General features: G+C 42.1%; 1 protein-coding gene across 1 annotated transcript in view; it reads left to right on the top strand.

The window, feature by feature from the left end:
- Positions 1–13,803, top strand: part of PACC1 (proton activated chloride channel 1) — a 42,167-nt gene extending 28,364 nt beyond the window's left edge. Inside the window, exons 6-8 of the mRNA XM_007481712.3 lie at positions 1,724–1,868; positions 5,339–5,446; positions 12,339–13,803. Of these exons, the coding sequence (XP_007481774.2) occupies positions 1,724–1,868; positions 5,339–5,446; positions 12,339–12,500 (415 nt within the window). The 3' untranslated portion in view covers positions 12,501–13,803. The remainder of the gene's footprint in view (positions 1–1,723; positions 1,869–5,338; positions 5,447–12,338) is intronic.
- The last annotated feature ends 315 nt before the right edge of the window (positions 13,804–14,118 follow it).

Raw genomic sequence — 14,118 nt, 5'->3', positions numbered from 1 at the left:
TAAAAACAGTGATCTTGGCAAGGCCCGGAGGAAGATGATCTCAGCGGGCGATTTGTCTTCCCTGGCTTTCGGGAGAAACAATCCGGGGACTAGAAAGGCTTGTCCCCCACCTCTACACCGTTCGGGCCTTTTAAAAATCTGATCTTGGCCGAGACTCAGATCATGATGAAGCCAAAGGGTTGTTCAAGTGTCCGGGAAATGAGTGAGAGAGAGTATGTGGTTTTCCACCCAATCTTCGTGCTGGTAGGATCCTTAGAGGGGTCATTTGGCTCTGCCAGCCCCTTATCCCTACGTAACTCTCTTAAATCCCTCTAAACCAGATGTGAGGAAAGATTGTGTGGGGGGAAGAGAGCTATTTTTTTACTGATTAAAAAAAATTGGACTTAACTATCAACTAGAATGAGTGTTTCCATATTTATAGTAGAACAGAAAGAGATTGTCCAAGACAATCTTTGTTCTGGACAGCTTTCTTTCTTTTTAAATATATAAGTTCAACACATTATTTTCAAAGCTGTCCTTGTCTGTGACTCCTTCTGGCCTTCCTTCTGTTCTAGTCTGTGCATTTCAAAAACGTTTCAATGACCCTCCCTTTTTTTTTTTTGGCACCTGAATTCCTAGTTCTTCTCCCCCTTCCCATTTTTCTCCCTTGCCCCCACTGAGAAAAAAAGAAAAAGAAAATCTTTATAACAAATACTCATAGCCAGACAAAACAAATCCCCACATTGGCTGTATTTGAAAATGTCTCCTATTTCACAAGTTGGGTTTCTCACTTCCCTGTCTGTCATGAGGCAGGTAGCATATTTATTTCATCATTAGTTCTCTGGAATTGTGTGCTTTGTAGGTAAAGATTGACTTTAGTGATTTTTCAGTCATGTTCAACGCTTGTCATCTCATTTGGAGTTGGTGAAGATAACTGGAGTGGTTGGTCATTTTCTTCTCCAGCTCATTTTTACAGATGAGGAAACTAAGGCAAACAGGGTTAAGTGACTTGCTCAGGATCACACAGCTGGGAAGTGTCTGAGGTCAAGTTTGAACCAGGACCTCCCATCTCCAGTCCTGGCTCTATCCACGGAGGGAGCTACCTCGATGCCCCTCAATCCCTTCATTTTTACAGGCCACACAGGTAGGAGAGAGGGCCAGGATACAAACTGATATCCTCTCACTCCAAATTCATCATTCTTTCCACTGTACTGTGGTTGATGTAAGGAAAAGCTGCTTTTTAAATTTTTTATTTTTTCCCCTTTTTTATTTAGAATATTTTTCCATGGTTACATGATTCATGATCCTCCTCACTCTTTCCTCTCCCCTCCCGAAGCTGACAGGCAGTTCTACTGGGTTATCCGTGTATCATTGTTCAAAACTCATTTCCATGTTGCTCATATTTGCAGCAGAGTGATTAAAGGAAAACTTAACAGAGCTCTTCAAAAGTAAAATGGGCTCCCTTGGAAGGCAGTGGGTGCCAGAGAAGACATCTCCCTGCAGTGAATGGATATGGGAGGTCGGGTCTTTCGATTGGAGAAAAAGGGAGCTCAATTAGGAATTAAGTCCTATCTCTGCCATGGAGTCATGCCTGAGTGATCCTGGGCTTGTTATTTAACCTTTATGAGATTAAGTGGCCTTCTCTGGAAGGGGGGAGGCCCTGGGGAAGTTTGCAAGGTAATTGCCAAGGTCCTTTCCATGCTTTAATTCCTTTTCTCTCTTCTCTCCCCTCCCCTCTTCCAAGCCCAGACAAAGTCCACTTCATGCAGGACTGTGAGAGTGCCTACTCCAGCTGGAAGTTCTCTGGAGGTTTCCGGACCTGGGTCAAGATGTCACTTGTGAAGACAAAAGAAGAGGATGGACGGGAAGCTGTGGAATTCCGGCAGGAGGTAGTTGATTCTGGGTTTCCTTCAGCATTGTGCCTGCCTCAGACTACATGGAAATGATAGGAGATCCCTGGTGGGTGCATTTCTCCACTTATGTCTAAATTGGCCACTGGCATCCCAAACTAGTGACTCAGTCCACAAGCTTGAGAGGGTCTCAACATCTCTCAGAGAACAAGTCCCTGATGAAGAGATGAGAAAATACAGCTCCCTACTTTGAAGAGGTGGGGAATCATGGGGAGTTATTGAACAGTGCCTAGATGGTCAGACTCAGTGGATGTGTTGGTTAGTTTTTCTGAACTGCTTTTTACCCCCTCACTTATTTTTACAAGGAATGGCTTGATGTGCAGGGGGAATTGGGAGAGATTTATTTACAAATGAAGGTGATGAAAAAACAAAAAGATCATTTAAAAAATTAATTATGCTTTTTTGGATATCTTTAGTTGTTTTTTATTATCATCATGATTTTCTCTAGAATCCTTCCCCTATCCCTCACAGAGAGCTCTTCTATATGTCAAATATATTTTAAAGACAAAATAAAAGAAAATGAGGAGAAAAAAATCAGCACACCCTATCAATGCATTGAAAAAGTTCCAAGACATGTTTAAAATCTCTGAATCTCCAGGAAGGAAGGCATTGAAAGTGTCCTCTTATCTCTTCATTCAAGTCATGATCTTTATAATTTTGCTTCATTCACTTTGGGGCGGTATATGTGTGTGTGTGTGTGTGTGTGTGTGTGTGTGTTAGGGTTTTTTCCATTTATATTGTCGTCATATGTCGTTTTCTTGGCTCTGCTGACTTCACTTTGCATCTGTTCATATAGCTCTTTCCAGGCTTCTCTGTATTCATCATATCCATCATTGCTTATAGTACAGTAATAGTGTGTTACATTTGTTTACCACAATTTATTCAACCATTTCCCAACTGAGAAGCTTCTACTTTGTTTCCAATTTTTTGCTTTCACATAAAGTGCTGCTATAATTGTTTTGGTGTATCTGGGGACTTTCTTCTTACCACTGTCAGTTTTTTCTTCAACCATGCCAACTTTCAGGGTAGGAGGTGAAACCTCAGGGTTGTTTTAGTTTGTATTTCTCTTTATTGTGACTTGGAACATTTTTTCCATACAGTTGTAAACACATTGCAATTCTTCTTTTGAGAAATATTTATTTCTTTTGCTCATTTATCTATGGAGGAATGAATGTTAGTTTTATGTACAGATTATTTATTGAATAATAAGGGCTTTATCAAAGAGATTTGATACAAATTAAAAAGAAGCAAATAATCAAACTTAAAAAAAAAATACAGTGATGAGGTTTCAAAAACAGAGAGCAAACAAGAAAGGCTTTTTGAAGGAAATAGCCCTGAAACTGAGTTTTGAAGGTCACTAAGGGTTCCAAGAAATAGAACAAAAATATTCCAATCAGGGGGCAAGGCCAAGAGGGCAATGGCACGGAGGTAGGAAATGGGGCTGTTGTATATAGGAGATAATAATTAGGTCAAGTAAGTAATGTAGAAAATATACAATTGTGTAATGTTGAGTGAATGTAGAGTCAACAAGCATTTAAGTGCCTATGTGCCAAGCTCTGGGGAAGTAAAGTGTGGAGTAAGATATAAGTAGCTTGGACAGAGCCAATTGAGCCAAATCCTACAGATTTAGAACATACTTTATCCTTGGGCCAATGAGGAACAACTAAGGCTTCTTGCACATGAGGGATGTAGTTAGATCTGGAGCTTAGGAATGCCAATTTTTTTACCATTTTGCAGCTGCTTGGAAGATGAATTGATCAGAGACAGAGACTCAGTGCTTGACTCCCTTTTATATACTCCGTAATCCAGTGACACTAATGTGTACTATTCCGTGTGCAAGACACTCATCTTCCAACTCCATGCCTTTCCAATTGGCTGTCTCCCATCGTTGGAATGCTCTCTCTCCTTACCTCCCCTTTCTGCTTACTTAAAGGCTCAACACAAACCCTTCCTCCTGCAAGGCCTTTTATAGTTCCTTGCTAAACTCTTTCCCCTTCTTCTCCCCCAGTGATAGTTCCTTCCCACTTTCCATTTATACTATTAATATCTTGTGTGTAGTTCTTTGTATGTCATCTCCTTCTCAAGGGTAGCAAATGTTTTTGCTTTTCCTTGTATCTCCAGTACTTAGCATGATTCCTAACACATAGTAAGCTTTTTTACTTTTATAATTATTTTAATATCATTTATTGTATTAATTAAAATAATTTAATATCTTTTATTATTTTAATATTGATATTAACCAACTTTAAAATTAATTTTTATTTTAAGTTAATTTAATAATATTGATTTAGTTAATGCTTAAAATTAATTAAAGTTAATTTTAAATATTATTTTAATCATATTTCTCTTAAAATAAATGCATGTTGATGATAATACAGGTATAACCCAGATCAAATTGCTTACCAGCTCCAGGAAGGAGGAAGGAAAGGAGGGAGACAATTTGGATCATATAACTTTAGGAAACTTATGTGGATAATTGTTATTACATATAATTGGTAAAATAAAATATCTGTAAGAAAGAAATAAATGCATGTTGACCGACAGGCAGAAAGGCCATTGAAGAAACTATCATGTTTAGGGAAGGAGTGATGAAAGCTTGTTCGAGGATGGGTGTAATAGGAGTAGAGGAGTGTTTGATACAAGAGATTAATTTGAAGAGTTGGAATTTCTGAGAGGTGGCCACTTGAGCGTAGTGATAGGGGAACTTTAAAAATACAGATTTTAGCCAGGCATGAATGGTGCTTGCCTGTGATCTCTACTTCCAGGGAGGCTAAGGCTACTGAGATCTCTTGAGCCAGAGCTCAGGATTCTGGGTTATACCAAGAAGGTCTCCACATTCGGTCTGGAATCAGTTTCATGAGCTCCTAGCAATGGGGGAGAGTGGGGAAGGAAGAACCACATTTCCATAGCAGGTTAGAGCTTCTCTCAAATCAAGGCAGCAGATGTAAAGGTGCTTTGCAAACCTTCTATGTCCTATAAATGCTATCGTCATCATCACAGCATCTCTGAGCCTCACTTTACCACATGTAGAGTGAGGGGGGGTTAACCAGACCAGTCAATGAACAATTATCAATTAAGGACCTATTATGAGTCAGCGGCACATGCTATATTCTGGAGCTACAATGTGTAAACCTCAAAATTTCTTAGACTTATAAATGTTGGAAATTTCCCAATGGTGATTCATGACAAATGTCATGAATCAAACAATTCTTGGGGGTCAGCTGTGGCATTGGACCTGTGAGTAGTCCTAGGATATCCAGCCAGGCAGAGATGGGGAGACCCAGGAGATGCAAATTTGGGGTCCTTTCATTGTACTTCCAGGATCTGAAGGTGTGAGGTGAGGTAATGCTTGAGAGAGCCCAGAACCAGCAGGAGAGGATGAGAGAGGGAGAGCCCGAAGGAGAGAAGGGGCACAATGGAGACCGTAACTCTGCTTTCTCTCCTTCCAGACGAGTGTGGTGAACTACATTGACCAGAGGCCAGAAGCAGAAAGAAGCGTACAGTTGTTTTTTGTGGTCTTTGAGTGGAAAGATCCATTTATACAGAAAGTCCAAGATGTAAGTAATGCTTGGGATTTGCTGGTCGGCTCCCTCTACAGGGCGGGGTAGAAAACTAATGCAGCTTCCTTTCTCTGGGCAAAATCCTCATTTCATACCTTTTATAAGCTCACTTGGCACACTCCTATTGGATGTAACCTAGGAAAAACTGGTAACAAAAATGCCATAAGCAGCCAGAGCAGAAAAGGCCAAATAACAATTGAATAGGCAAACTCTTGCTTAAATAAGATTATGAAAGTCAGTGCCCCCTCCTCAGGGCAGTATTGGAGCAAAGAGGCTAGATGATAGCCTCTGAAATGAACAAGCTCAGTGCATGTGACCTCTATCAGCAACTGGGTGGTGGGATGGATGGACTAATAGACGTGGATTCAGGAAGACCCAAGTTTAAATAATTTCTTGCCTCACAGCTAGGAGTGTCTGAGGCTTCACTTACTTGCTAGCTGTGTGACTCTGGGTATGTCACCTAACCTCGCTGTATCTCAGTTTCCTCATCTGTAAAGTGGGGGAGAATAATAACACTTATCTCTCAGTGTTGTGAGGATCAAAAGCAATCAAATAAGACACATAGGTAAGGTATTTTGCAAACCTTATATGTTGTATAAATTATATTATCATTTCAGCATCTTTGAGTCTCCCTTTACCATTTGTAAAGTGAGTGGGTTTGACCAGCCCAGCCCAGGAACAATTATTTATTAAACACCTACTATGTGTCAGAAGCTAGACTCTGGAGGTACCAACATAATGAATCAAACAATTCTTATGCACAAGGAGCTTACATTCTGAAGGGGATGACAAAACTTACATTTAGCTGGTGGTATACAATTTTGCCAATAGCTTTTTACATACAAAATTTCATTTGATCTTCTCAATTATTTTGTGTAGTAGAGTGTCTTCATCTCCCTGTTACTCATGGACAAATATACATAACAACAATAATAAACATTTAAAGTTTACCAAGTGCTTTACATATATTTTCCCATTAAGCCTTGCAACAACATAAGAGGGAGATGATATTATTATTATTATCCCCATTTTATAGAGGAGAAAACTCAGATACAGCAAAGCTAAGGGATTTGCCTGAGAATTCAGGTCTTCCCGAATCCAAGTTGAGCACTTTATCCACTATACCTAGCACCTAGCTATCCAGAGGTTGTGCCTTCACCCAAGTATTAGCTCGATGAGAATAGATGATTTCTCAAGAGTTCCTCAGAGCAATCTCCAAAGAAAATAGTTGTTTTCAAGCAGAAAAGCACACACAACAGATTTCTGCTTCCCTGAATTGTTGGAACATGGTGTATCATCTTATGCATTCAATTGAGGCAGAGAGCCATAATCAGTCAAAAGAGAATCCTTGACAGAGAAGTTGGCATCTTATTGTGCTAGAATCACCGAATGTGCCCAACAGTATATTATGTAGGTCAATGTCTTGTCAGAAGGTGTGAAAAATAATTGGGGTGTTTTTATGCATTGATTTTTTTTTGCTAGGATTATTTTTGGAAGCAACCCATTATTATGAGTAATTGGGCAAATTTGGGAAGTTAGGAAGATAATAAGAAAGCAAGTGTTTATAACCCAAACCGAATAAACATCAAAGAACCTGGTTTGAATACCCAATCCCATATGGAGGATAGAGCCTGGAACTCTAATTTCACAGGCACAGGGAGCTCCTATGTGAGGAAACTAACCTATGCAAGTCATCGCCTTCTCTGTAACTCATATGTGTTGCCTGAAGCACAGAGCTAACATGGCTTGCCCAGGGTCACACAGTCTTATATGTAGGAGGCAGAAGTTGAAACCTGGTCTTTCCAGATTGGAGGCTGGCTCTCTATTCATGATGCCACACTACCCTTCATAGAGAACAAATGCGAATTACAGCCAATACAGATTTGCTCCTAGTGATCTTGATTTGTCCTGTTACCAGATTTAAAAAAGTAATTCTACACATAGTTCAAATGACTTTAAAATATAAGCAAAAATGAGGCAGCTACTTGGCTCATTGAAGAGAGCCAGGCATGGTGTTCGGATACTCTTCCTCACTTCCCAGGTGACCCTGGGCAAAGTCACTCCATCTCAACTGCCCAGCCCTTCCTATTCTTCTGTCTTGAAACTGATACCTGATATTGATTCTAAGACAGAATCTAAGAGTTTAAAAAAAATGTAAGCAAAAATGTTGTGAACTGATAGAATTTCCTCCAAATACTCATTTAAGGGGAAAGTGAAAATTGGCTGGATCTTTTAAGGTGAGCTGTTACATCCAGTATTGTTTCAAATTAGAAAGCATTTATTGAAAAGCAAGCACGTCATTTTTTTTCACTAAATTGTATTTGTTATTTAGACTAAAATTTATTTGTAAAAATCATTCTTATTTGTAATAATCATAGGTGGCTTTGCCACTAATTAAAAAAGTGTCCTAAAAGTCTTAATACAGGTTTTTTTTTTTTTAACCCTCAAAATCACACTGTGTTTTGGTTCCAGGGCAGAAGAGTGGTTAAGAACTAGGCTGGGGGGGGGGGGGGGAGGAAGAGGAGGGGGAGGGGGGTTAAGTGACTTACCCAGGGTCACATAGCTAAGAAGTGTCTGAGGCTACATTTGAACCCAGGACTTCCCAACTCCAGACCTGGCTCTCTATCCACCGAGCCACCTGGCTGCCCACTTAATGCAGTTTTTGAGGTGTCATAACTTCAGAAATGCTATAATTTTTTAAATCATTTGGAAGTTTTCATTATTTCAATTTCTTTTCCACTTCTGTGAATTTTGAATAATAGCATTTTAGTAAGACGGGACACCTTGTCATCATGCATTGACATTTTCTGGATGTCACTTTCTCAGCCTCAGAACAGTGAGTGGGTAGAGGAGGTCCTCTCTGTTGGTCACTTCCATCTCCTGATCTATCTCCATCGGGCTTTTCTTGGAAAGTCTCATCAGAATTTGTCTCTGCATCCAGACCTCCTCCTTTGGATGATCTTAAGGTTGGGATTATAATTACAATCTGTTTTCAGTCATCAAGCCTCATGGAGCACAAGATTATGGCTAAATTGAATTTTCACTGTCTATTTCTTCCTTCACTTCTCCTAGTTTCTCCATTAGAAATTTGGGTGCTATATTATTTGGTGCATACATGTTGATTAGTGATATTTCCTCATTATCTAAAGTCCCTTTTAACAAAATATAATTACCTTCCCTATCCCTTTTGATCAGGTCTATTTTTGCTTTGGCTTTATCAGATATCATGATTACCACTCCTGCCTTCTTTCTGTCAGTTGAGGCCCAGGTCTTACTCCATCCTTTAATTCTGACCTTGTGGGTGTCAACCCACCTCATGTGTGTTTCTTGAAGACAACATATGGTAGGGTTTTGGATTCTAATCCATTCTGCTATTCGTCTACGTTTTATGGGTGAGTTCATCCCATTCACCTTCAAGGTTATGACTGTCATTTGTGGACTCCCTGGCATTTTGATAACCTTCCCTAATTCTAACCTTTTTTCTTCGGCTCTACCTTTTAGTCCAGTGATTTACTTTAAATCAGTCCCCCTTATCCCCTCCCTTGATATGTTTCCCTTTTTAGTCTCTCCCCTTTTGTTCCCTCTCCCTCCCCCCTCTCTTTCCCTCCCCTTTTGTTTTCCCTCTCCCCCTCCCCCCCTTGGTTTTCCCTTCTTCCTACCCTTGTTGGGTAAGATAGAATTCAAGATCCCAATGGATATGGATGTTTTTCCCTCTCAGAGTTGATTTCCCTGAGAGTAAGTTTAAGTAAAAACTCTCTTCCTCTCCTGCTTATAGGAGTTTTCTTCCCCTCCCCTTCCCGTGTGAATCTTTGTGTGAGAATGATTATTCTATTTGGTCTTTCTTTTCCCCCTATTTATACATTACATTTTTCCCACCTGTTAGTATACATAGATTGATATAAATGTAGTCCTTATAGAAGAGAATTTGAGTAAAAGAAGAAGATAACATTTTTCTCCTTTTCCCTTTCCTTCATATTTACCTTTTCAGGTATTCCATGCTCTTTGATTTTTGGTATCAAACTTTCCACAGATCTCTGGTCTTTTCATTGCAAAAAGTTGGAAATCTTCTATTTTGTTGAATGCCCATACTTTCCCTTGGAAGTATATAGTCAGTTTTGCTGGGTAGCTGATTCTTGGTTGAAGACCCAGATCTCTTGCCTTTCTGAAGATCATGTTCCATGCCTTACAATCATTCAGAGTGGAACTTGCAAGGTCTTGTGTGACCCTGATTGGCATTCCTTTATATCTAAATTGTCTTTTTCTGGCTTCTTGCAGGATTTTTTCTTTTGTTTGAGAGTTTTGGAATTTGGCAATTACATTCCTGGGAGTTGTCTTTTGGGGGTTTAGTGTAGAGGGTATTCTGTGAGCTCTGTCAGTGGCTGTATTGCCCCCTTGTTCTAGAATCTCTGGGCAATTTTCTTTGATTATCTCTTGTATTACAATGTCGAGTTTGCTGTTTATTTCTGGCTTTTCTGGAAGTCCAATTATTCTTAAATTATCTCTTCTCCCTCTATTTTCCAAATCTGTCACTTTGCCAGTGAGATATTTTATGTTCTCTTCTAATTTCTTGGTCTTTTGGCTTTGCTTTATTAGTTCTTGCTTTAAAGACTGGTTTTCCTTTTCACTTTGGTCAAACTGGTTTTGTAGATGCATAAATTTCTTTTGCATTATTTCCCACTTTTCCTCCCAGAAGGCTTCCATCTTTTTGATCATTTCAGATTAAAATTCTTCATGGGTTTGTGGAGAGTTTCCATTTCCTTTGGAAGTTTTCGGAGCATTTGCTTGTGTTTCCTCTTCTATCTCCTCTGTGTTTTGTATTTTTGCTCCATAAAATGTGTCCAAAGTCACCCCCTTCTTCTTTTTTTTTTTTTAATTTTGGGACTTTTGTGCTTCTGTGGAGTTTGCCATCTCTATCTGAGTGGGGGGGGGGGGATTAGCTTTTCTTATTTCTGTCTGAGGTTCAGAGGTTTTAGCCCTAGGCAGATTGTCCATTCTATGCAGTTGTTGTTCTGTCTTCCCAGGAAGCCAGGAGTTGCTGGTGTGTCCCTGTTACTGCCCTCCTCTCCTCGGCACCCTCCTGATGCTTCTCCGTTGCCTTACTTCCACGCTCTAAGCCTAGCTTGGCCCTTGTTCCTGTGCCTTAGCTGGCCAGCGCCTGCACTCTGTGGGGGGAGGGGCCGCGGCTTCCTGAAGCTCCAAGGGCTCCTAATGAGATTAGCTTTCCCTGGGTTGAATTTAGTATGCCTTGAGGCAGGGACTTTTTTCGTGCGACTCCGATGGAAGGATCCAGCCAGGGGGTTACAAGCTCCCCCCTCTCTCTCTGTTTCCCTGCTGTCTGGGTGCCCCCTTGACTGGGTTAGGTTGTTTTCAGGATGTGGCCTTCAGAATAGCCGGCTCCCGAGGCCCTTTTGCCAGTCTTGAGGGTTGCTGTTGTTTCAGAAGACCCTGCTCTCTGAGGGGGAGGGGCCGCAGTTTCCCGGAGCTCTGAGGGCTCCTCCCAGGGGGTTATGAGCTCCCCCGTCCCTCTCTGTTTCCTTGCTGTCTGGGTGCCCCCTCCACTGGGTTAGGTTGTTTTCAGGAATTGGCCTTCAGAATAGCAGGCCACCGTGGGGCTCTGAGGTTGCCTCTGCTGCCTCGGACTTGGACTCAGCGCTCTGGGTTGGGGAGGATGGGTCCTAGGACCTTCCTTCTGCCTACCCCTTAGGTCCGAGTGGTCTCAGGTTCTGGCTTTTGGGGGGGGGGGGCGTACCTTTTGATCCAGGTCCAGGTCCAGGAGGAGGACTCCCAGGGTCTATGCTGTTGATCATTTTGAATTTCGGTGTCCTAGGAGCATTTGGTTTGAGATCGGTAAGGAAGGGTTTCAGGAGATCTGAACTTTAGCTTTCTCTAAGCCGCCATCTTGACCGGAAGTTAAATTGAATTTTCATAAGAAATATTAGTATTTTAAAACTTTAAATGATTAATTTTTCAGTTTTGTTTTTCTTTTTTAAACTTTGTCATTTACCCCCTTTGAAATCATCTAAGCTTAGAACTAAACGAAGACTTTTAGGATGCCTTGTAGAATATAAAATTACTCCAAGAAATTTAAAGTTTTATTTAAAATGGAGGGTTCCATGACTGACTGCAGAAAATTGGCTAACCACTGAAGCCAGATAAACACCACTGTCCCTCCCAGCTCAAAGATCTTGAACCTGAGTCAAAAGCCAGCTTCATGAAAGGCTCTAATTGCTCCATATGGACCTCACACCACATCGCGGAGGCCAGGCTAGTTTATGTCCTGATATGGCAACAGAGGGCTCTTTTCAAGGTACAACAGCAGGAAAAGGGAGTAGATATATTTTCATGGGTGTCATGGATATACTCCAAGATTAAACAGTTGCTTTTTGTATATTTCCAATGCCATATCTATAAGAAGACCCATTAGTGGGGCATCGAGGTGGTTCAGTGGCTAGAGCTGTGCCTGGAGGAAGTCCTGGATTCAAATGTGGTCTCAGATACTTCTAAGCTGTGTGTCCCTGGGCAAGTCACCTAGACTCAAGTTACCTTGCCTTGCTGTTCTTCTGCCTTGGACCTGATATATTAATTCTAAGATAGAAGGTAATCCAAGCAGTGTAACAGTAAACCTCAAATTTCCCGATTTGGGGCTCTAGGTTGTCTTTTGAGCTTTATCTCCTCAGTTCTGCTTGGGAGCCAGGGGTGCAGTATGCAAATATTTTTAACTAGGACCTATTCTGACCTCATTTACTAAGGAATTAGGTGAAGCTGGGCAGCTACCACCTCCCTGGGACGGAGGTTCCCCTTTTGTAAAATGAGGTTATTAGACTTGCTGATGGCAAGATCTTTTCTTCTCCAACCCCTGATTTTCTAAAGGACGTTTTCTGTTTTTCAGATCATCACTGCCAACCCTTGGAATACAATTGCTCTTCTTTGTGGGGCCTTCCTAGCATTATTCAAGGCAGCAGAATTTGCCAAACTAAGTGTGAAATGGATGATAAAAATCCGAAAACGATACCTGAAAAGGAAGGCGCAGGCAACCAACCACATCAGCTGAGTGTGCCTCTGTGGGATAGTCTTCATACACTGGGTGGAACTGTGAACTTGATGGGCTGCTGCGACAAACCCAGCTGGCCACCCCCAATTCTGCATTTGTCTGAATATTTGTCATGCTTTTAAAAGCGACAGTTTGAAAAACGGACACTTCTGACGTCGCCTAAGAAGAGGCTAACTGGAGCTGAGGACAGATCCAACGGCAACTCCTGAAGTTATTTAAATGTTTAAGTTATTAATGAACCAGTTTTAAAAATTGGACCAACAGGGGCAGTTTAGGTGGCTCAGGAGATACAGAGCCAGGTCTGGAGATGGGAGATCCTGGGTTCAAATCTGACCCTGGGCAAGTCACGTAACCCCACTGCCTAGCCCTTATTACTCTTCTGCTTTGGAAACAATACTTAGTATGGATTCTAAGACAGAAGATAAGGGTTTTTAAAAAAACTGGACCAGCCTTCTAATTGGGGATGGGAGGGTATAGAGAATGGGACTTTGGGGAGCTTGACAAATGACCAATCCACTGTGGAAGACGCTGTGCTGTCTTTCTCTCTGCTTGAGATAAACGTCAATCTTCCTTTCCGGTTTTGATGGAAGACAGCGGCTTCAAGAGCCTCCGTGTCCTCCAGGTGAATCGCGCTTCTCTCCATTTGTGCTGGTTATAGTGCTCTGAGAAAGCCAGCTGGTCTCCCTCTCCGCCATGGCAGCACTAAAGGGCTTGGGGCTCAGCCAGCGCTGAAGTGCATTATCTCCCGGCAGGATTGGCCCGGCAGCAGCTGGCCAGCTTTTTCACTGGATGAGGAAGGGATAGTCCATCTTTTCAAACGACTTGAACTGAGCGATTAAATATTTCCTGATCGGCCATTCGCTTCATCGTGGAGCCTTCGATATCAGTCGCCACACAAAGCTCAGAGAAGCCCGTGGGGCCGCGAATGTCGTAGGGGGGAAGCGAGGGGAGGCCCCGGGGCTGGAAGCAGGAGGGGGCTTCCAAGACTCTAAAATTCACGGGAAAGAGGCCCCCGAGGAAGAGCCGTGCCCACAGAGAGTGAACCCTTCGCCGCCACCTCCAGGATGGCCCAGTTCTTACCGGGCTTGTCAAGGAAGGGAGCCCGGAGGCAAAATGGGGAGGGGAGCACCAGGGAGCTGACGGCAGCGCCTCCTCTGGCCGGCCCCATCCAGGCTCTCTCAATGGACAGGGCTAAGGCGACTTCTTTGCTCCTTTCACAACTCCATCCGTTTAAGATGATCTTTACTAGTCTGGTCTGTGACTGCTCATGGTTTGGATGGGAATAAACGTTTGATGGCACTTACTATGGGCCAGGCCCTGTGTATAAGGTACTTTTATACATGTTAGCGCATTTGATCCTCACAACAGCCCTGGGAGGTAGGTGCTGTATCATGACCCTCATTTTATAGTTGAGGAGACCAAGGCAGCCAGAGGATAAATGACTTGGCCAAGGTCCCCCCAGCTAGAAATACTGGAGGCAAAATCTGAATTCAGGTCTTCCTGGGTCTGGGGTTCTACCTACTGTGCCACCAGGTGCCCCACAGAGCAATGAACTTGACATCTTTATGCTTTTTCAAAATCTCTTCCAGTTGCAATAAGCAATCACTGACCAAGTAAC

This window comes from Monodelphis domestica, chromosome 2, assembly GCF_027887165.1.
Source record: "Monodelphis domestica isolate mMonDom1 chromosome 2, mMonDom1.pri, whole genome shotgun sequence".
Classification (NCBI taxonomy): Eukaryota; Metazoa; Chordata; class Mammalia; order Didelphimorphia; family Didelphidae; genus Monodelphis; species Monodelphis domestica.
Note: the sequence above shows the minus strand (reverse complement) of the source record. Positions and strands in the feature narration are given on the sequence as shown.